Source organism: Aethalodelphis obliquidens, unplaced genomic scaffold, assembly GCF_003676395.1.
Source record: "Aethalodelphis obliquidens isolate GAN/ISIS:26980383/991018 unplaced genomic scaffold, ASM367639v1 scaffold18, whole genome shotgun sequence".
NCBI classification, from domain to species: domain Eukaryota; kingdom Metazoa; phylum Chordata; class Mammalia; order Artiodactyla; family Delphinidae; genus Aethalodelphis; species Aethalodelphis obliquidens.
This window is the reverse complement of record NW_020837962.1, coordinates 26,302,409-26,326,377: the sequence shown is the minus strand read 5'-3', so window position 1 is coordinate 26,326,377 and position 23,969 is coordinate 26,302,409. Positions and strand designations below refer to the sequence as shown.

The following is a 23,969-nucleotide window of genomic DNA, read 5'->3' as shown; positions in this document are numbered from 1 at the left end:
TGTGTGTGTGTGTGTGTGTGTGTGTGTGTGTGTGTGTGTGTGTGTGTTTCATGTTTCCAAGAATGAAAGTTGGCACGTTCTTGTTTTGTTTCTTTTTTAAACCTTCCAGAATGCATGGGAAACGAATCAGTGAGGGGCAGTAAAAAGCCATCTTGGGCTTCCCTGGTGGCGCAGTGGTTGAGAGTCCGCCTGCCGAAGCAGGGGACACGGGTTCGTGCCCCGGTCTGGACATGCCGCGGAGCGGCTGGGCCCGTGAGCCATGGCCGCTGAGCCTGCGCGTCCGGAGCCTGTGCTGCGCAACGGGAGAGGCCACAACAGTGAGAGGCCCGCGTACCGCAAAACGAAAACAAAAACAAAAAAAAACCCGTATTAAGGACAGAGCTGTGAATCAGAGCAGAGCAGATGCATGGGTGCATATTTGTGAGCTTTAAATGTCCCCATCTCACCTAGGTGTTTTCTTCTTGCCAAATAAAGGTAATAGGGTTCATTTGTTTAATTGCTGGGTTGAACGTGGAGGCCATCAAACTCTGGTTCGTCAGTGAATCTGTGGAATGGGTGACACTTGTCTCCTGGGGCCTCCCACGACCACCTGTCATCTCTCTTGCTCTCTCTTCCTTCCACCTTCAGTTCTCATGCTGCTCTTGCCAGACCATTTGTCCCAGGATCCAGTACTTCAGTGTCTGACCCATGGTGGTACTCTCTGCACTCTGGAATTATTTCTTTATCTCTGTATTCCAAAAACTGTAGTTCCCTTAGACCAGAAGTTGTGGACTCAGAGATGCCTGCAGGAGCCAGGGAGATGATGTGAATAATAAAAGGTGCCAGGAGACAGATATGGATGGTGTGGAATTTAGTGAAGTGGGGTGTGCATGTACCATCTGGGGGCACTTCCTGCCAGTTTTCCAACCATCAGAGCATGGCCCCATGGGAGGAGCAAAGTGAGAAAGAAGCAATGAGTGAGGCGTGGTGACCTTGTCCGCAGCCACACTGAGCAGGCTGCAAAGTCGTCTTCAACATTTGCGTGGCCCATGCATTTTTATACAGTTCTCCAGTGTTTTCTGAATGCAAAAGGAGTGTTGCTCATGGTAAGGCACGCACTCCCACCACATTCTGGTCGAAAGCACGGAAGAGCGAAAAGAAAGGAAGCCCCGTGTCCCCCTTTTCCCCTTCCTAAAACCCCCACCCCCTCTCTAATGTGTCTTTTTAATGCACACACAGTTTTCTTTTATACTAAGTTGGGCTCATGCTGTTTATAGAGTTTAATAAATGTTTTCTTGGGCTTCAGTGCAAGTCCCCATGACCTTTGAGGTGGGCATTTTTAGTTGTTACCCACTCTTGCTTCTTTAGAAACCTCCCAGCTTCTTAGGTACTTCTTTCAGAATGCTGTGATCTTCACAGGGGACATGTTTTCACTGCTGAGGGTTTCATGAACTTGAAGGTTTCCTAAGCAGAGACTCCATGCTGGGCCCAGTCCACAGCTGCTCGGCTTGCCCTAATTGCAAGTGTTATCAAATGACTCCATCAAGGGAATGCAGAATGAATTACTCTAATTGCACCAGAAGTTTGGATTTCACCTTTTGGCCCCTGGGACAGAAAAATGTCACTAGCTTTAAATTGCTTCTCCATTTACCACATAGCTCCAGTTTTTACTGCTAGCAAAAAATGTCATTGTGAACATAATGTATGTGTAACATGGGACTACACGTGTTTGTATGTTTTCTAATCTTTGGGGTATAATTGAAAGATGGGACACATGAGGCGGTGGGTCGGATGCCTTGCCTGAGATGAGACTCTTGCCTCTGAGCACTGTGATCTGGAACAAATAATTTAATAATTGTAATCATAATAGTGCAGCCCACGGGCCAGATCCAGCCCTCGGCCTGATTTTGTGTGGCCAGTGAGCTAAGAACAGCTTTTAACTTTTTAAAGGATTATTAAGACAAAACAAAACATAAAAACTGTGCAACAGAGAACCATATGTGGCCCTCAAATCTTAAAGTATTTATTGCCTGGCCCTTTACAGAAAAAGTTTGCTGGCCCCTAATAATTATAATAAGAGCAGCAGCAGTGATATTTTTATTTTATATTGAATGCCAGACACTGTTCAGAGTGCTTGGCCTGCATTATCTCATTTAATTCTCACAACAATCCTGTGAGGTGGATTATTCTCATTTACAGAGAAAGAAGTAGGTCCAGAGGGGTTCAGAAACTTGCCCAAGGTCACACAGCCAGTAGGTGGCCAGCTGGTGTCTTGAACCCAGGCATTGGGTCCACTCCAGATCCTGTGTTCTATCACACCCTCTGCTGCAGCTCACAAGTTGAGGAATAGCCTCTTCCACCTGTAACATTGTATGATTTTACTGTACTTTTCAGGTAAATGTTTAATGTCATTATTTCTGGAAGGTATAGTCATAGAGCAGCACTTCCCAAATTGGTGGCCCACAAAATGGATTCCTCAAAGAAGTCCACATATAAAGGGGGTTCTCTGGTCAAATAAGCATGAGAAAGCCTTGTTTAGATGGGTTTCTTTACTGTAGCACTCTCAGAAGCAGAATTATTCTCATACCAATCTCAGCAAGGAGGGGGGATATTCAGCTATTTCCCAAGCGTACATACATTCATTCATTCATTCATTTATGCCTATTGAAGGGACACAAAATCTTTCAGAACTACTGCTTTACAGAAAAAAAGTCAGTAATGATGTCATAGAGGCATTGTTCAGCCCAATATTTTTCCAGATGTATCAAAACAATGTAATCTAGACATTCATTTATTCATCTTTGCCATTAACATTCTTTTTATTGTCCTTGTTTTACTGCTGCCATGTTTCTTCCTTCCCTCCCCCTTTTTGGGAGGCTAGAACAGGGGAAGGGTGGAATCTTTTCCATAAATGATAGGAAATTAGACAGTGAAACTCAAACCCATTGATTTAGATTCTTTTTAGTACCTCTTATCTTAAAAGTCATGTTTACTTTGTAGGATTACGTATAGATTTGATTTGCCTGAGCTGATAGGCGATGCTGCCTAGAAAAGGGCAGCCAGAGGCTCCTTGATTGTTGATGCTTATCCCAGACCCTCAGCAGGCGGCTTTGTCTGCATGTTGAGTTCTGCTCATTTTGGCATGGCTTAATTTACCAGCATTGTCAACTGACACATGTCAGGAGGAAAGTGACCTCGGGGATCTTAAGTACAGGCATTAGCCAAAGAAACGACTTCATGAACACCTTTTAATTCACCAGCTGTTCACTCATCCCTTACCATCAGGATTTTGAAAATTTGACAGTTGAGACCAAAAATGCACTCTTACAAAACTGGTAGTTTCTGACCAGCATAAAATGATGCTCTTGGTTTTCTTAAAATCTTAAAATTCTTCAATTATTTTAGAGTTCTCTATATGGATGTCAAATAAGTGTTACATAAAATAAACCAAATATCTCATTTTCTTTTTGAATGATTTCTGGGGTTTGTAGGAATGGAGCTGCTCTGTGAACTTTGAGGCATTAAAGAACATCACTTATTGCTTACTGTATATTGTTTATGTAGAGTGAACACAAGTGAACACAAGGCATAAATGTATTCTGAATGTATATATGTATGTATGATTTCTTAGGCTGGGTCTATGAAGTAAACTGATAACAGACAAATTAACAGGAGAAAAGGCATACAAATTAATTAAGTTTTCATTTTATGTGAACGGGGGCATCACAGAAAGAAGTGAATACCCAAAGGAGCAGTGAGATTTTCGAGTTTATGTAGCACGTTAATAGCGGAAGGAGAGGGGGCGAAGGGTAGATGGTTTTTAAGGAAGGTAAATGGGCCCTTAGGAGAATAGACAGGAGGAATGATTGTCTTGTGACAATTTCTATTTGGATGTGGTGCCAACTTTTCATTTTCCAGAAGAGGAGATTAGTGTTGCTTCTGGGGAGAGGATTTATGACAACTGAGTTCTGTTGGGAGGCTCTGCTTTTAGGCAGATAAGGAATTTCAGGAATTCAGATGCCTTCAGCTCAAAATAATTCTTACGCCAAAGTGGCATATTTTGGGGTGTCATATCCTGATTCTCTTCAACAGTATATTTATTGGAGTAAGTATTTGGAATTAGATGTGGTTACTTGGGACAAGGTTCTATAGGTCCAAAAGAACATTGTTACAAGGTATCAGGTTGTCACAGGTAGAGTGAGCCTTAGGCGAAGCAAAAAATTGTGTCTTAGAAATGATAGTGAACAGAAACCCATTTGGAATGGGAATTTGACACTTCAGCTTCTGGATAATGACCAAGAATAGCACAGTGTCCCCTCCTTGCTGTGACTATTTAGAGATTTTTTTTTGACCTAGTGTTGTCAAGATAACCAGCCAGGCTGACAGACTGTTTTGACTATCTGTGAGTGACTAAACTAATTTTGACTAGGGAAGTTATAAATATTATCCAGGCCCATCCAAATCGATCTTTCAAACACAGCCACCCATACTCATATATGGCAGCTCATTTCCTGCGCAAACACTGGTTCGCTGTGCTGTGAAGGTGTGTTGAGAATCAGGCGGCACCTAATGCTTAATGCATTCCCTTTTTCAGCGACTTAGTATTCTTTGTGAGCAGAGAACAGCAGATGAAAAATGTATTCTCTGGAGGACACTCAGACTACATCAAGGAAAAAAGGCCCCCATCACTCCTTTTTTCTCCCCTAATTCTCTTTTAGATTTGAAAATTTCATGAGAATTATTATTAACTTCCTAAGGGCTTTGAGATCACTATTGGGTTGTCTGTCTACTGATTTTTTTTTTTTTTTTTAACAAAACCCACATTGCTGTTTGGCTACCTACTTCAATAGTTTGCTACTGTGTGATTATCATAGGCTCATTAATTTAACCTTCCATCCTGGGTTTATCAACTGACTTTGTCTAGGACTGCAAGCATAGCTCCTTCATTATCCATGCAATTCTGTTCTGTCTCTGTTACCTTGCCCTCTTTCCCTGAGTCAGCGGTTAAGGTGACTTTCAGGTTTCTTCGCCTGATTTGTTCTCATTGTCACCACTGTCATTGCCTCCCTGTTGGCCTTCTGTCCCATGACCATGAGGGAGTTTTCAACGTTGACATTGATCTCTTACCAGGCTGACACTTAGTACATTTTACCTGTACTTCTTTCTCTCCTTATTAGGGCCAGGAGAAAGTAGCTGACATGAAAGAGAAAATTTGTTTTATTTTCTCTTTTTAACATGATATAGAAGTCAGTCTGTGATATATATAAACAAACATCGGTAGATCTGCTACTTAATTTTAGAATGGCTTTAGCATCCCCTATGAGCACAGTCAAAGGGTAAAATGTTAAATTTTGTCAAGGCCTGCCTAAATCACCAGCCTCTTCACTCTCCTGCTTCTACCCCTGGGGTTTTCTAATTCCTGAGCCAGGCTCTGCCTCAGTCCAGGGTTGAATACTACAGGGACCAAGACATTAAAGACAGGGGCACTTAGCCTCTAATCATTCCTGCCCACTGTGTTGGCTTCAGCCTTGAGGCTGAGGTCTGATCACTGACATTTGGTGCCCTGAGTCATGCTATGATCATGTACCCCATTTCTGGGAATCATACCTCTCTCTTGTTTTTGTACCAAAAACAAGAACCTACAACTGGTCCTCAGTTGTAGGTTCACACTAGAATTAGCTACATTGTCTACAAAAGTAGATTGGTGGCCCAGCCACACTCAGATTGTTAATTAGAATCTCTGTGGTTGATGTTGAGGCTTCTGAAGTATTCCCTGGGGGATTCTACTGTACAACAGCCTCTGGGAACTGCTAATCTAGTCTCTGCATGCCATCCACGTAGTTTGCTTTCCACAATGTACCAGCTGCAAGTGTCCTCCCCTTGGCCTGCCCTCTAAGTTAAATGTTGACAATTTAATGCCGACTAATACCTTATCCTAATCAAAATGAAATGATATCATTTGCCTCAGTTATATAGACCCATAAGAGATACCTACAGTATCCTTACTTTAGAATCTGAGCCACTGCCTATATTCAGTGGCAGTCTAAAGCCCAAATACTGTCCTAAAACTCAGTTTCTAGTTTCATATAAAGATATCTTTATACATTGAATATTATTAATCTGGAGATTTGTGAAATGTTGCAGCTTTACACTCTAAGACCCTGTGGAAGGAAATCTTCACTTGCAAAGCCTCATAGTTTACCCCAAGTACATGGAAATGAGCCTTATTGCCCTTCTTCAATGCCCTGTAGTCTTACAAGAATTCACAGTACAAAGGGATCAAAAGATGTATTTTGAATTGTATCAATTCCTGGCTTATGTTGTTTGAGCAGATGAAAAGTAATCACAGTTGACCCTTGAAGAATGCAGGAGTTAAGGGCGCCAATCCTCTCTGCAATCAGAACACATCCATGTACAATTTATAATTCACCCTCCAAATCCACGTTTCCTCCATATTCACGGATCCTCAGTATCCACAGTTCAGCATCCGTGGATTCAGGCAACCACAGATCGTGTAGTGCTGTCATGTGTACTGTAGACAAAAAATCTACCTATAAGTTGACCTATGCAGTGCAAACCCATGTTGTTCAAGGGTTGACTGTAATTAGTAAAGCAATTAAGCACCTTGAGAATAACCAATTGAAATATGCCCTGACTTTTTGTCTCCATTGACATAGACAAACAAACCCTGTATGGATCAAGGCTTATGAGTTACAGGTCCCATGAAGTTCCCATGTTGTAGGTATTTCAGATGGCCCATCCATTGATGATTTTCACAGCTCAGACGGGGAAGTTGAAAGTCACTACCTACAGCATCTCACCTCATCTCGTTTCTACCCTTTAACTTCCCCTAAACGTTCGGGTCAGAACTTCTATTCTAGTGAGTGCAGATTTGTTCAGCCCAGATTGGGAGGGCATTGACAAAACCAAATAGTGATTGGGCTCTGTAAGGCCCTCACTAGAAGATTGGATATCCCAGCTGAGGGAACATGCAAACACTTCAGTTCCCTTAGGAAACCATATCAGCTCTTCCTCAGTGGGCAGTGGGAAGCGGTGCTCAAGCTGGGAAGGCCCCCTCATAGCCCTGTGCTTCTCAGACTGGACCGTGCACACAACTCACATGGGGATCTTACCAAATGCAGGTTCTAACCCTGTGGGACTGGGGTGAGCCTGAAGATGCTTCCTGGACATCTTGATGAAGTTAGCCACCTCTCTGAGTGGCCTGGGTCTAAAACAGAGCTTCTTAAAAGTGAGTTTGCAAAACAATCACTTGGAAAGCTCATTTCAACACAGGTTTCTGTTCCCCAGGGTCAGATTTCATAGATGGGGCCTGATGATTTGCATTGTGAAAGCTCCCAGGAGGGTCTGACTGCTGGTCACTGGACTACACCTTAGGTGGCAAGTCTCTAACTTCTGAGCCAACTTAGTTGAAGATGCCTCCACTGTCTCCACCGTAGCCTCCTCTTTGAAAAGAAACACCAGATGATTAGGGAGGTTGCTACTGAGTCTTCCCTTTAGAGAAAATTACACAGCAGATTTAGAAAGTGTCACTGAGTTTCTGTGATTTTTTGCTTTGACAGTATGCTACTTTGACTAAAAACTAAGAAGCATGCTTCTGGAACAAAATCTAGAGACAAGATTGAGTTGAAGGAACAACAACTCTGCTTGAAGTGGTGCTGACTGGAAAACAACAGAACTAGTTATTTTAGGAGGACAAATCTATGTGTATAGAAAAAGGCTAGAAGTACAGATAGCAAAGTGTTGTCAGCTCTCAATATCGGTAATGGAATATGGGGTGATGTTGACTTTTTGCTTTGTGCTTTTTTGCTTTACCTTTTTCTACACAGGGCATTTAAATATTGCTTTCATAACCTTAAAATTTTTTCCAAATGTTTTTAAAGGTAAAAGCAAGATATGTGCTCTGTAAATTCACATACTTTTCAGTTAAGTTTTGTTCTGTCTGTGTCTCTATACATTTGGGGAGGTTTTTGTTTGTTTTATTCTGTAGAGAGTAATTTTTAATTTCATTTTTTTATTGTTTTTATTTTTTATACAATTTTTAAAGGTTACTTTCCATTTACAGTGATTGCAAAATATTGGCTGTATGCCCCGTGTTGTACAACACATCCTTGAGCCTATCTTACACCCAATAGTTTGTACCTCCCACTCCCCCACCCCATATTGCCCTCCCCCCTCCCCACTGGTAATCACTGGTTTGTTCTCTATGTCTGTGAGTCGGCTTCTTTTGTGTTATTCTATATGTTTGCTTTTTAACAGGAAAGGGATTATTTTGTCTGTGAGAGTCCTAGTGATTAAGGATGAGGCCCAGCCCTTTACCTGGAAAATGGACGCCACCTGCATGATGAAAATAAGTTTAAGGAATCCCAGAGGAGAGGGTGAAAATTCCCAGGAGAGAGTTAGGGGCAGCTGCCATTCCTCACTCCTTTCCCCTCGAACCATCCAGCACAAGCCCCCAAGAGTTCCTCAAAGGACCTTTTCTTAGAAGGGCTGAAATAAGCTTTAAGTTAATTTAGACAGAATTGGAAAATATTGAAAAATGAGAGAACAATAACCATTACAGCCTCCTGGGGAGGTGCAGAAGCTGCCCATTTGGACACTGGAACCGAACTGATACTGTGGGCTGGTTCCCCTGCATCCAGGCCACGTTTGCCCACTCAGGACAGCCGACCAGAGGGAAGACACCCAGTATAGTAGGAATGATACCCTTTGTCACCATGGAGCAGTGTGTGAGCTCAACGTGTGTTGGGGAATGATCTAGAAACACTCATCCTGGGGCTTGAAGACACACCTCGTGGGGCGTTACGTAGACTATTAACGTATGTGCTTATATTCAGCAATTCAAAAACAAAAAACCTAAGTCAGTTTTTTCTGATTTTGTTAATCTGGAAACAATCAAAGAAGTTGATATGTATTTAACTCACTTCTGGCACAACTTTCCAACTGAATTCTAGGGTTCTACTGACACCTTCTGGTATTTCATCTATTTTATGCTAAAAACAAAACAAAATGCTTAACATATTTCCCACAGTCTTTTGGCCTTATTATGCCAGGTGTACATTAAGATAACAGACAGAAGGAAAGGTCTGATGGGAAGGAGACATTTGGACGAGCCCTGAATACAAATTTCCCAGACACAAAGGGCAGAGGCCGGCTACTCAGTGACCTTGGACAAGGCTGTGGACCTCACTTTCAGCATCACCAAGAGGAGAAGCTTCAGGGCCCTCCCCATGCCCTTTAGGGCTTGTGGGGATTCGGGGGCCTTTCTACTAACTAAAGCATAAGCCGAGTCACTGGTGTGATGACCTTAAAGGTCACACTCAAGGACTGTTCCATCACAATAAACAAACAAATTATTTTCCACATTGTATTTTCAAAAGATGGATGAATGTTGTTGAAGCCCCCTCAAAGCCTGATATCTCTGTAATTGATTTTAGAAACAACTAAATCAGAATGATCAGAAAGAACCAGCAAACAGTCTCAGAAATGATCCACTTTTTTGCCCCAGGAAACCATGGACTTCGTTTTGTGTTTTGGAACACGTAACAAGGCTTCAGTGCTGCCCAGTTCATGCCAATGAAATTATTTGTGCTTTTTCTGTCCCTTCTTGGGAAACTCTGTGTGGGCCTGTGGTTTGTTTGGCCAATCACAGGATATTTGATTGTCCCCAGGGAGTTACAGTCCCATTTTTTTTTTTTTTTTTTTTTTTTTTTTTTTGGTACATGGGCCTCTCACCGTTGCGGCCCCTCCCGTTGTGGAGCACAGCCTCCGGACGCGCAGGCTCAGCGGCCATGGCTCACGGGCCCAGCTGCTCCGCGGCATGTGGGATCTTCCTAGACCGGGGCATGAACCTGTGTCCCCTGCATCGGCAGGAGGACTCTCAACCACTGTGCCACCAGGGAAGCCCTAGAGTCCCATATTTATCCTGACAGAGGAAGTGAGGTCTGATGAGGAAAGTAATTGAGGCATTTCTTCAAGGCTGCTATTTCATTTCTTCCTCCTCCCTCAGAACCCTGACTTCACCATCATGCTTGCTGAGGCTTTCAGTGCTATTTACAGTCCTCAGAAAATGGCCTTTTCTCTTTGTGAAAGGAAATTTTCCTCATATCACTCCCAAGTCCCCCTTCAGAAGTCTGTTAGGTATGACTGGGGCTCAAAGAGGAAAGCACAAACTCGCTGGTAGACTCACATCCATTAGGGTGGCTACTATCAAAACGCAAGCAAAACAGAAAATAAGGGGTTTGGTGAGGCTGTGGAGAAATTGGAACCCTTGTGCACTATTAGTGAGATTGTAAAACGGTGCAAGTGCTGTGGAAAACAGTATGGCGGCTCCTCAAAAACTTAAAAATAAAATTACCATACAATCCAGCAATTCCACTTCTGGGTATGTATCCAAAAGAATCGAAAGCAGACTCTTGAAGAGATACTGGAGCACCCATGTTCATAGCAGCATGAGTCATAATAGCAACACAAGGATCCATTGATAGATGAACAGATAAACCTAATGTGGCCTATACGCACAATGGAATATTATTCAGCCTTAAAAAGGAAGGAAATTCTGACACCTGCTACAACACAGATAAACCTTGAGGAGGACATTAAGTTAAATAAGCCAGTCACAAAGGACAAATACTGCATGATTCCACTTACATGAGGTACCTTGAGTAGTTAAATTCAGAAAAACAAAGTAGAATGACGGTTGTCATGGGCTGTGGGGAGAGGGAAATGAAGAGTGGTTGTTTAATGGGAACAAAGTTTCATTTCTGCAAGATGAAAAGAGTTCTGGAGATGGATGGTGGTGACGGTTGCACAACGATGTGACTGTTAGTTAATGCCACTGAACCGATCACTTAAAAATGGTTACAGTGGGCTTTCCTGGTGGCGCAGTGGTTGAGAGTCCACCTGCTGATGCACGGGACACGGGTTCCTGCCCCGGTTCGGGAAGATCCCACATGCCGCAGAGCGGCTGGGCCTGTGAGCCATGGCCGCTGAGCCTGCGCGTCCGGAGCCTGTGCTCCACAACGGGAGAGGCCACAACAGTGAGAGGCCCGCGTACCGAAAAAAAAAAAAAAAAAAATGGTTACAGTGATAAATTTTATGTTATATGTATTATATCACAATTAAAATTAAAACCACACACACGTATAGAACCCAGGCATCACCTCTGTCCTTCGCAAGTGACTTAATCCCTTGGCCATGTTAAAGCTGGTAATACTATGCAATGCTGTCCAATGGAACCTTCGGTGATGACAGAAATTGTTCTTTATTTGCACCGTCCGATATGTTAGGCGCTATGCCCATGTTGGGTTTGAGCACTTGAAGTGTGATGAGTGCGACAGATGCACTGAATTTTATTTTTATTAGGTTTAAATTTAATTAATTCAATTTAATTTAATGAATCTTTATTCAGTTTAATTTAGCCACGTGCGGCTAGTGGCTGCCATGCTGGACAGGGCAGGAAGACTGTACGTCTACATTACTGTCTATTCCAAAATATTTTCCCTTCCTCAGCATAGAGCTACAGCAGTCATACAAAAAACCTAAGAAGGTAAGGTGCTGGCTTGTGTGTGGGCCCCAGTTCTGTTTGAACCCCCAGTATCAATTTGCTTCAAAGCATTTTGCCAAGAGTGTGACTCTCATTTTTAGCAATTTGGTATGGCATTCACTGGCATCGGTTATTGGACCCAAGGGCAAAGTGGGCCTTAATTCGTGCGCCAGCCTTTTCTAGTAAAATGCCCTTTGGAAACCCAAATTCCTTTACTGCCACGCACAGTCTTCTTCACTTTTCCTTGTAAATCCATGGAGTGATGTTATGAACTAAAACCGAGGTCCAAGTCCTTATACAGAAATCATGCAAGCACATTGCTCTTTGCTCTGGGTACCCTGGCATCGACGCCTGTTTTACTTTTTAAGGCTTTGCTGGAAGACACAGACAGGTAAGATAAGTAACAAATTCTTACATTGAAATAGTATCACACAATAAAATGGATGAACCTTGAATGCCTTCATCCTCTATAATGAGAGTAGCTAAGTATGCCATCACGTATTGTATAATGTTGCTTGAGAAATAATTAATGTTGCCAGCAACTGAAAGGGGCTTATATTTAAACAGGCTGCAAATAGAAGCCTTAACAAGTCAATCAGTGGGCAGCATTGCTTCGTGACAACCCAGTGTTTAATGACACCGTAGATGCCACATTTATCTTCCTGGAAAGAATGAAAGCTGTTTATTAAAGCATAAAATATGAGCGTGTGGAATGAGGATGGCTGAGTGGCAGGAAGGAGATAAAGAAGAGTTTATATTCTTCTTACACAAAATGGACATGAGCTGTCTAATAAAAAAACACCCAGTTTAGCCCTGGCAGATTTGCTCACCAAGAACACTCTTTTTCTTTCTCTTTCAGCAATGGGTCGAAGGCCTGAGATCCATCATACACAACTTCAGGGCCAACAATGTCAGTCCCATGACATGCCTCAAGAAACAGTGAGTTTTATTTGCATGATCCTTTGTTTTTGGCTGTTATCAAGCAAACAGTCAGATTAGGAGATGAAGGCTATGTATATGGACCAGGCAGCATCTTCCTTGCCTTCGCCTCTATGCTCCTGACCTTGGAGAAGATGTTGACCAATACGCATCTGTACTCTTCATGCCACCTGGCAGGGCATGTGTGATAAGCCCACAGCCTGAAACCTATTTGAAAGGAATGGTTGATGGCAGAAAGATGCTGGGTTGTGGGCCCTGTCTTTTGTGTCCCGAGACTGAGTCTGCTGATAAATAGCTCTGCATGCCTGGGGCCGTATTTGGGTGCTGATGTAGCTGGAGTCTCTGTTGCATGACACTGAGAAATGGGGAGTGTGGCCAAGACAAGCACTATTGCAAAAGCACCGATGGCTCCAGTGGAAAAGGAGCCCTGGCCCCAGGGACTGTTTAGCACCCAATCAGGGATCCAAAGGTACTTTTGAAATTCAGAAAGCAGAACTTCCTTACTCCAGCTCTGCATTCAGAATTCAGAGAGGACCTGCTTGACATGGTAGATTTTAACCCTACGAGGTTATTCTTTCCAGGTGACATGAAAGTTACTCAAGTAGAAATTCTAGCCAAAGCCCAAATCAGCCTATTTGAAAAGCAGTGATCCATGGAGGAGTGGGGCCACCTGTTATCACAGGGCCCTTGGCAGGCAGTCATGAGGTGCAGGAGAGAACCACACTGAGAATCTGCAGGGATAAGCCGGCATCTCTTAGCCAGGCCCAGGTCCAGCACCAAGGGTGGGATTCCTTGGACTTCCGGGCGATGGGAGGAGAGATCAGTCCTTCGGGCATTTTGCTTTTTACTTCTGGTCCCTTTGGCAGGTGCTTTAACAGCATGGACTCTGTGCTATAAATCCCAGGTTGGCCACTTCGTTGCTGGGTCAGTCTTGGCAAATTCTTAACCTTGTGCCTCTCCGTCCTCATTGTGAATGGAGGTGATAAGATTCCACGCAGAGGAAATAAAGTCATGGGCAGCACCTAACGCGGTGCCTGGTTCCCCATCCCTCCTCGTTCAATATTAGTTATTTTGATTTTGATATCATCCCTCCAGTGTTTTTCCCATTGTCTTATCAGAGGGGAGTTATTTAGTCTTGTACATTCCTATTTTTTGTTCAGCTGCTTCTTGTCCTCTGCAGTTGCTGTGTCATGTTTTCTTAAAAATAAAGAGCAGGGCTTCCCTGGTGGCGCAGTGGTTGAGAGTCCACCTGCCGATGCAGGGAGCACGGGTTCGTGCCCCGGTCCGGGAAGATCCCACATGCCGCGGAGCGGCTGGGCCCGTGAGCCATGGCCGCTGAGCCTGCGCATCCAGAGCCTGTGCTCCGCAACGGGAGAGGCCACAACAGTGAGAGGCCCGCGTACCGCAAAAAAATAAAATAATAATAATAATAATAATAAATAAAGAGCCACCCAACAGATACTTTGAAGTTATAGAACCTCAGACTTTTGGCATGCCCACTTATGCCTGAGTGACCCAAGTCCTTGTATCTGGACACCAGATCTTATCTGCCTTCATTGGTGTCCTGCCCAGATCCCTTTCTGTTGCTGGTGTTCACCCATCCACCAGCTGCTGGGAGGGTTAGGTCACTAAGGGCTCACACCTGCCTGCTTCTCCAGAGAATTGCCCTCTGCCTACCAGGAGTCACCGAGCCTGAGAGATCACAGTCCTCCATTGGCATCTCTGCGGGATTGGTTCCAGGAACCCTGCTAACACCAGAATCCACCGATGCGAGTCCCTAAGAGTTGACCCTTCGTGTCCACGGAAACAGAACCCATGGATAAGGAGGGCTGACCCTAGACTCCTCCCTTCTTCTGGAAGGAAGCCCACAGCCAATGACAGGCTGAGACAGTATACAAGAGGCCAGCCCCCTTGCCACCAAGCCTGGTGCAAATCCCACTCCAGGGCTCCCTGTGGCGTCAGGACAAAGCTCCAGCTGAGAGCACAGCTTTGCATAACTTCCTCCCTGCCTGTCTGCTTCCCTCACTCCTATGGTCCTGAAACCATCCCCTTAAAAGTAGTCACGTGTGCTTCTAGGAGGCTTGACTTAAGACAGAAACTTTACCAAATCATCATGTTCTGCAGATTGTTAGAATGTTATTAACTGGAAACAGTGAGAATGGGAGTCAGTGGCTAAGAATAGTCCAAGCACCAAAGGACAAATATATGTTCTGGGTCTCCACGTGTCATGAACACCTGGGGAAAGCAAGGCATTTTTCACCATCAGTTTGAGTTGATGAACTTCTCTGACTGTTACAAATTAAGGGTCCAGATCCCTTTATGGAGCTGGTGTCCACCCATCCACCAGTTGCTGTGAGGATTAGGTCACTAAGGGCTCACACCTTCCTGCTTCTCCATCTTTACTTCACTACACTTAGAGCAGGAGCTGGGGCTGGGGTGGAGGGGGTCCCCACTGTCCTCAAGACTAGGCTGGCTGGTGTTACCATGCACTTGCATTTCTTACCCCCTTAGTAGATTATTAAAGAACAACAATCAAGGACGAAACCAATCACCAAATAAGTGCCTACAATTTGCTTTGCTCATGCAAATTCCCAATTTTCTCATTCATCTAGGATTGCCAGATAAAATATGGGACTCTCAGTGAAATTTGAATTTCAGATAAGTAACAAATTATGTTTTAGTATAAGTACGTCCTATGCAATATTTGGAACATACTTGTAGTAAAAATTTATTTGTTGTTTATGTGAAATTCAGATCTAACAGAGTCCTATATTTTTGTTTGCTAAATCTGACAACAGTAAATTCATCTCACAGTGTGTAATTGTCTCTGGTTTTCCAAATAAATGTTCTGTGTTTGAATGAACTTTCTTTTAAAGTTCTTAACCAGATTGAAGCTATTTCTCCCGAGAAACATTAAAACAGTTGTTACTGTTGTTTTCCAGCTGGATGAAATTGGCATTTATGACCAACACAAATGGGAAAATTCCAGTTAGGAGGTAAGTCAGTTATTCTTGTCTGCTCTGCACAGCCTGGGTCAGCCCTTGTGATACCAGCCCACAGAGAGAGCTGCCCACAAGGACTTGTTAATTTCTTTAACTAAAGATATTTCTGGAAGCTTAGTTTGAATCACATCATCAAGTGCTATGTTCAGTTTGTAAAAATCACTTATGGACGTAAAGTTGCATTTTTCCTCGGAATGGGTAGCGTTAACTCTGATAAATTAAAGAACACCTGAAAATGTAGCAGTATTTTTTAATCTTCAGCTAAGTGGGTTTTCAGGATTCAGGTATCTTTCACCTACTTGCCCTGAACAACCTTTAACTAAAATTAAAGAAGTTTATATTGTGCACCTACAGAGGAAGTGTATGGACGTGTCTTAGGAAGTGTGATGCCTCTAGACAGTGCATCTCATTCTGGGCTTTGCTGGTCCTGTCGCTTCCCTCCTTACCCTGCCCAAGGTAACAGAGACAAGGGAGAAAATGGAAGGAAAGCCTGGGTAGAGTCAAGAATGAAGAGAAGATGAACCAGAAACGGCCTTCACACCTGTGCTTCAGTACTTAAGCTGATGTGTTTCACCCTCTGAGGATTTCTCACGCTCCCCGTTTTTCTGCCTCTCCACTCCTTCCGGCGTTAGGGTCATGGTCTGTGGGTCCAGTTGGAAGCTCTTGCGACAATAGTGTTGGGAATTCTTTACCCAGCTCCCCAAGTATTTATTTTTGTTGGTGTTTGTGTAAGCATTTCATGAAAATTCCAGAAGCTGAACTGGGCCCCAGAGCATCTGCTGCCCACATGAAGCCAGGGGTATATTAGGATTCAGGAACCTGAATTAAACATGAGTTCCCCAGATACCGACCCACTCTTATAGAATTCTCCCGACTTGCACTCAAGTTGACCTCTTCCTGGACACTTTAGCAAAGAAGCCAACGACAAATAACAGACAAAACCCAGAACTACTGGGTGGAGTCATGTCTTAGAACCACTCTATCTTTCAGAGATGAGGTCGACAGGTCACCAGCTGCACAGCATTTGAGGGAATGCACTGGAGCCGAGACCCACAGATTACACTCAGCCATTTCTGCCTCTCCTTTCCCTCTGTCTCTGCCTAGACTCGAAGCTTCAATTCTGCATCCCTCTGAGAGTATCTCCATACTCCCTGAATGTCATTCTTTTCACATTTGTCAGAACTATCCTAGAGGTCATCATTTTCCTTAACTCCATGTATTGTAACATTCATGGACTAAGATATCCATGTGACACAACTGATGTATCAATGGGCAAATGAAAAGCATACACATCATAAAGAAGACCGTGGCAGTATTCTTTTTATTTAAGCTTTTATTGAGGGCTTCCAGGGTTATTGACCTCATGCACCTGTTGTGGTCTTTACAAATCTATATGTAGGATTCTCTGCTTTTTATTTAATAACTTACTAGCAAGTCAATTTTGCATTTACTTTAGAAGTTTAAAAAAAGCCCCACTAGCACCCTTGACTGATGGTTGTTGGCAAAGGCACTTTATACTGATCCTTATTTTATTTAAAACCCTTTGCTCTGTTGAGAATAGCAGGACAATTATTTTAATGTATCTCAGCATCCTACAGCTATTACCAAATATATAGTGCATTTTAATTTAAAAATCAGTATTGAAGTAATAAGTCCAAACTTAGCACAGATAGCTGTGTGAAGACCAGAAATGTAGGTTGGATCAGTTTTTACATAAATTGCTCTCCTGATTTTTCTCCCAAGATAAGTTTCAGGAAATGGACAAACTGGAAACACATAGATCGTAATCAAAGCACTCCTAATGAGCAGTTCTGGTGTCATCTGTACACATCCTATGAATCAAGCCATTGTTACACAAGCTTGGAAGCCTTTGCTGATTCCAAAGATCTTTGTGCAGCATGTTCACATACAAAATTATTACCCCGTTTTTTGTAGAAATAGCCTAGATATTTTGTCTTCTTCAGCTTTCTCTGACGTGAACTTTTTGGTGCCTGACAGCATTAACAGGTGTTTGACACAAGACATCTGTGATCCGGGGGCAGTTTGTCAGAGTTGATGGAAAATTGATACCAAGCCAGCAAAAAGCGGATAAATCTTTATGTGGATGAGCTGCCAAGGGCGAGATGGAAATTGTTCTGAATGTTTTAATGGATATGAAGAGTAAACACTTTAAAATGTCATTTCATCACTATCATTCTGGAGTTTTTAAAATGGAAACTATTAGTGTATTGTGTGTGTAATATTAGAGGGGATCTGGCTTCAGAGTCATTAGATCAGCTTGAGAGTGGCCCCTCCTTGTGAGCTGTAACCAAAATTTAATGTCCAGGAAGCTGCAGGAAGGATAAGGGAAGAAAGTCTTTACCTCCCTCTTCTCTTTTCTTTCCTTGTACATCATCTTATGCAGTCTGCCTTTCTCCCAAACTTACAAACTCACACTTAGTTTGCCTATCCACTCAGACCAAAGCTTTGAAGGTCACTCTTTTGATCACTCTTTTTTCTTTCTTTTTTTTTTTTTTTTTTTTGCCATTTCCCATTCCTTGTAACACGGAGTTGGAACCAACAGCTATGAGTAGAAGGAGTCCCAAGGGAGAAGATGTATTAAGAGGGCTAAGACCTCAGGGGTGGTCATAGCAGCCCAGCTCCCTCATAATCCATCCACATCCTGAAAGCCCAGCCTGCCTACGACGAGGGTCTGGTTCTGCAGTGGGCTTCATTTCATGAACACTCCTTGACTGTTTCAGAAGATGGTATTAAAACCATTGGATAGATTGTAGACCCTTTGAGGGCAGAGTGAGACTCCCTGAGTTTCTAGGGTCATTGCTGTCTTGGTTGCCTGTAAGGTCTGCTGGAACAGGGAATTTAATCAGATGGACTGGGTACCACTTAAGGGTATTTGCTTTTCTAGCATTTCCTTTCAGGTAGATAGTGTGTTTTGCTTCAAGAGAAACTCTGAGCACCTGTAGCTACGAAGCACTAAGCTGTACTCTTTGGGGCTGTGTATAAAGGGTTGAATAAATTGCAATCCCTTATACACACTCTACATACCCATGAAACGCCTTCGATGGTGTCTGAAATGCCCCCAGCCTGTGATAAGTGTGTTTATTTCTCTCAGGACCCTGGTTAAATGCTGGGCCTCCAATACAACTGGAAACTCAGAGAATTCACCTTTGCACCACAACCCACTTGCCCCTAAGCCGAATCCATTTTGAGGCCCAAGAATGACTCTGAAAGCTGCCTGGAGAGAAGGAAATAAAGGAGCCCCGTCCCCCCTCCTCCCCACCTCCAGGGAAATGGTCTCTTCCACTTCCTTGCTCCTATTTTCTCTTAGAGTGAGGGGAGCAAATCTGTGTTGAGGTTGCCCAGCCCGAGCCCCCTCGTGAAAAGATGGGCCTGAGAACGAGCTCTTCTGACCATCATACCGCCTCTTGCCTTTATTTATTTATTTATTTTGGCCCCTCAGCAGGTGGGATGTTAGTGCCCTGACCAGGGATCAAAGCCATGCCCCCTGCAGTGGAATCATGGAGTCCTAACGATTGGACTGCCAGGGAAGTCCCACCTCTTGCCTTTATTATCTTCTGTCATGTCTCTGGGCTCTGACTTTGCCCTCACTGATATACTCCCCTGTGGATTTCCCTCCTTCCTACCCCTGGGCACCCTATTTTCTCCTTCTCTCAGTTTCTCTATCTCCCACAAATGCTTGGACAGACTACTCCCAAAAGATGTCCTTGTTCTGCTTCCTATTTCTTGGCATTTCCCCAAGCCCCAGCCAAGATTCTACTCCTATGAACTCTCCCTTTCCTCCCCACTCCACCCCCTCCCCAACACCAGGTTGTTTCACCAGAAAGGCTCAGGCCCTACACCTGCTACATTCATGACCATGTTCATCAGTTTTCATCTCCTTTATGAGGCCTGTTGAAACCTAACAGAAGCTTGAGTTAGCTGAGATTCCCCTGAGATTGCTAGGCAGAGAGTTTCCTCCTGGTTACAGGTGCCAGACATCCCAAATCCTGCTGGAACCTGCAGCTCTCACATTAACACATACATACTCTATTTCAAAAAAAGACACACTGAATAGCCACTTTCCCCTATCATAAAGAGCAGATAAAGTGCTTCTCAACTCAGTCCAATGTATGAAAATTCCATGAACTCTAGAGAAGTGGGAAAACGTGGGCATAGCACCCTTGACCCTAGAAACTGGTTTACTTAATGTCATACGTATATGCTGTACCATGTCTGCAGATTTGTTAAAGAGAATTCATAGGCCTCCCTATATTTGAATACAACTGTCTCAAACATTCTTAAAACTGTACTTCTTGAAGTATTCTTAGACCACGTATGAAACAATAAAGCTTTGAATAAACACATAGCAATTCGTTTACCTACAGCTAGTTCTTCCCAATCTCTTCTGGGAAGTTGTACTCTGCATTTGAAGTGGTGCTTTCTCCCACTCATCAAGATTAAACGGCGGTCACTGCTTACATTGGGAACTTGCCTTCCACTTAACGCGAACGGTGGAGTGCACGACAAAGTTGGGCATGGGAGGTGCTGTTACAGATCCTCCTGTACTCACAGGGAAGGCGATCCAAAGCCAAGCTTCACAGATGAAAGTAAGCTCTGTCTTCCAGCGGAGGCTGGTCTTCTGATTTAGACTTTAAGTTATTATGGTGATAAATCACCTGGGCCTCCATTCGGGGAGTGAATGAAGGCTCTTCGGGTGGCCGAGACATGGCTCAGAGTCAAGTATGGATTCCAGGGTCCAAGTCCTCTCCTCAATAGTGTTTGTTCTGAGTGTCACCAATTCATTTATCAGGAGTCTCTCTCTACTTTTATCATCATCAGGAAATATGCTCCCTAAGGTTTTATCCATCTTACTAGCCTTGATGAAAACAGTACTGATTCAAAGGCACCACCATTATTCAAAAATACTGTGTCTCAGGGGAATGCCAAGATTCTGCTGAAGCATTGAATAATTGTTCCCCTGCCTCCCCTCTCCCTGACACCTGTCACTTTCATAATAAAGTCCCCAATCCTTGAGGCAGCTGACATGTCAGAATAGCTAAAGTGTGCTTAGCTCAAAAAAAAAAAAAAAAATATATATATATATATATGTCTGATAATGCATGTCAGCTGTAGTATGAAACCAGGTAAGAGCAATCACAGGCACATGCTGTGTGCTAAGGGACCTCCTTCCTTTCCCCAAGTCAAGATATTGTCACCATGATGTTTTATTCTAGACATGCTGTTCCATCTGCCACATTCCTTTTTCCTAAGAAAGCAGTTTGATAGGATCGGAATTTATTATTGTGATTGTCCAATGGTCTGTATCCCTGGTGCATCTTACATTCACAAGTAGCCAGAGAGACCACCTGTCTTAGAATCAAGTCACCACACTGGCATAGCCAGCTCTGGTAACCAGAGAGACATTGCAGGAGCTAGTTTGGGAAGTGAAAAATACCTAAAAATGAAAAGTAATTTTATTTTCCTTTTTCTTCTCCCCTATCCCACCATCCCTAGTTTTAATGGGATCTTTGCATCAGAGAAAACAGAATTAATAGTAACTTTATTTCTTTTTCTTTTCTGCCCTAGTATTACCAGAACCTTTGCATCGGGGAAGACAGAAAAGGTGATCTTTCAAGCACTCAAGGAGCTAGGTCTTCCCAGTGGAAAGGTATTCATTAATCTAATAATGTTTCTAAAACCACTTTGTGTATTTATGTTCTCATGTAATAAACAAGATTGTATTAAACTGATTCAGTTAGATTCAGAATTAGATTCAGTCACACATAGTACAGTCAATTTTTCCTTTATTCTCTTTCCTTCTATCCTTCCTTCCTTTTGTTTTCTGGGCATTTTAACCTAAACGTTTTAGTATTCAAATAGTGTACTTCCAAATGTTGTTGTCAACTTTATTAAGAAAAGGAAATGATAGCCAGGCTGCTCTTTCACACAGCTTATGGAAAACTTATTTTACAGAAATCCATCAACATTGCCTGGACCATGTACAATGTCAGCATGAAAAATGGCTCATAAATTCAGTTCTTCAGGATGGCTGTGCGATATTTTATGAAGCACCTCTCCCCAGACATACCATTTGTGTTTTGGCCCTTTGGATTTAAAATAATTGCAATTAACGTGTTAACTGCAAGAAAGATTTAAGCCTGTTGCTGCCTTAACAAATCCGATTTGAAATATGAAGTTCTGTATGAAGAGTAAACTCTTATAGCATCCCCTTCATGTGGTCTTGTGAAAATTCACAAAATAAGCATAAGAAAACATTGGGCTTGATGTCATCATCCTTTAGGCAGGCACTTGCTTTGCTCCTTCAAGGAGAGAAGGAAAAAATGTTTCTTTGTATTTGTTCCATGGAGTGTCTCCCAGAGCAAGCCCAGCTGTGGCCGGTGTTCGAACACGCAAACCGTGGATGAATGGTAACTAGAAATGCTCATTTTCATGTGCCACGTTCTAGAGGCCTGGCCAATGGCTGGACCTCCTGGCCTCTATCAGCAAGAATCAGAGATGAAGGCCCTGGAATTCCAAGTGTCATCACTTTGCTTCATGAACCTGTAGATTCTGTAGATCCTGCAAGGAGAGAAAAATGTGCCCTGATTTATGACACGCTTCTATTCTTTCCAGAATGATGAAATTGAACCTGCAGCATTTACTTATGAAAAGTTCTATGAACTGACACAAAAGATTTGTCCTCGGACAGATATAGAGGATCTTTTTAAAAAAATGTAAGTTCCATTTATGAGAAAGTGTCACATCAATGTTATCCTTGTATTTTCAGATTTCAAAAACATTTTTGTCCTAATATTTTCAAATAGTATGCTGATAGTATCTAGGAATATCTAGTCAGGGTTACATTTTCACCCCTCAGTTTATTTGGTGTAAAAGTTTGCTCTGATTTTTTGAGAAACTTTTACGTAAGTTACTTGTAGCACCTGGAACTTCCCCCCCTCCCCTCCCTGCATTGGCTTTACTAACTACCTACAATGTTAACTTGCTCCTTTAGGTATTAACCCGTTATGTGAACTAACAAGATTCGATTTGGAATGTTATTATGTTGTTGAAAAGTCCATTCATTCCAATTATTTCAAATGGATGACTTACATGTTGTTTTTATAATAATGCCTGTGGATAATGCAAAAGAGGGATTGCAGACATTTTCTGTAAGCTAGTGGGAATGATTTCTTTCCTTTGTTGTTGTTGTTGGGTTATTTTTTTTTCCCCCTTACAAACAGTCTCTGGCCATTTTAAGAGTTCACCACTACTTCAGGGTTAGAAAATAAGTGTAGAATTATCATCAACAAATGTCAACATGTAAATCGTACCTCCTGTAGCATCATATACCAAAACTTACTTTTTCTAATAAATTTCTTTTCAGCAATGGAGACAAAACTGATTATTTAACGGTAGACCAATTAGTGAGCTTTCTAAATGAAGTAAGCTTTTTCATACATTAACTCCATCAGTCTGTGTGCAGTGGCTTGCCCTCCTCCAGCATCCTCATTGCATGCCTGCATCCTACACCTTCATTCGCTTTGCTTCTGACCTGCTGATCTTTCCATGATGGCTTTACCAGGTGCAAAAATCAGCTGCTGCCTTCGTGTGTCCATGCACTTCCTCATTGGCTTTGCACACTGCTTTTTTGCTGGTTTCTTGCTGTGATGTGTAGCTCCGGTTCTGTGTGTGCGTGTGAATTTGATAATATATTCATTTAATTAAATGTGTCTATGTTTTTGCAAGGTGATATTTAAGGTACTTATTTTTTTCTATTTACTTATAAGAAATAGAAAGAGAATGGATTGAGTTTACCACACTATAGTTGGATTCTCCATTGCTAACTTTTCCTCATACCTTTGCATGGACTAGAAAAGCTTTATTTTTGTCTTTTAATGGATTGCATGTAAGAAAAATATGTAGGTTCGAATAGAATATTTGGACAACAAGCACAACATGGAGTTCCTGGGTGAAAATATAGTGCATATTAGGCCAATGAGATGACAGGTTAAATTTTTCCTTTTTATTTTTATAACAAGCTCAGAGCTAATTTTAGAACATGATTCACTTAACAACCAAAACTGATTGACAAAATTTGCTTAAGCCCAAGAGAAAGATATTTCAGAACACGTAAAGGTTGCAGTTTTTATTACAACTAAAATTAACTTCTTTTTTCCTCTGCACGTTCAAAAAAGTGTTTTCTCTTCAGTGAAACCCATTGAAGCTCTTGTTAATCCAAAAAGGGAAACTCACTTTTTGTCTAACAAACACATTAATACTAAGAAGACTTTAAGTGAGGAATGGATAGTATATTTTTGTTTCAAAACAATTGATGTTAGCCATTATACCTTATAAAGAGAAAATGTTAGGAAAGGCAGTATCATGCCAGATATGAGGTATTGCCTCAAGAAAAAACCACAGGTAGGCTGTGATTTGCCAGTTTGCAGACACAGATCACATCTTTGCCGAAGGGCTTCTCTTTTCTT

The 23,969-nt window shown here is 42.5% G+C and overlaps 1 protein-coding gene across 1 annotated transcript in view; it reads left to right on the top strand.

Annotated features, from left to right (window-relative positions):
• Positions 1–23,969, top strand: part of PLCB4 (phospholipase C beta 4) — a 420,273-nt gene that overhangs the window by 303,010 nt on the left and 93,294 nt on the right. The window contains exons 7-11 of the mRNA XM_027118190.1: positions 12,402–12,481; positions 15,424–15,477; positions 21,070–21,151; positions 22,117–22,217; positions 22,868–22,925. Of these exons, the coding sequence (XP_026973991.1) occupies positions 12,402–12,481; positions 15,424–15,477; positions 21,070–21,151; positions 22,117–22,217; positions 22,868–22,925 (375 nt within the window). The remainder of the gene's footprint in view (positions 1–12,401; positions 12,482–15,423; positions 15,478–21,069; positions 21,152–22,116; positions 22,218–22,867; positions 22,926–23,969) is intronic.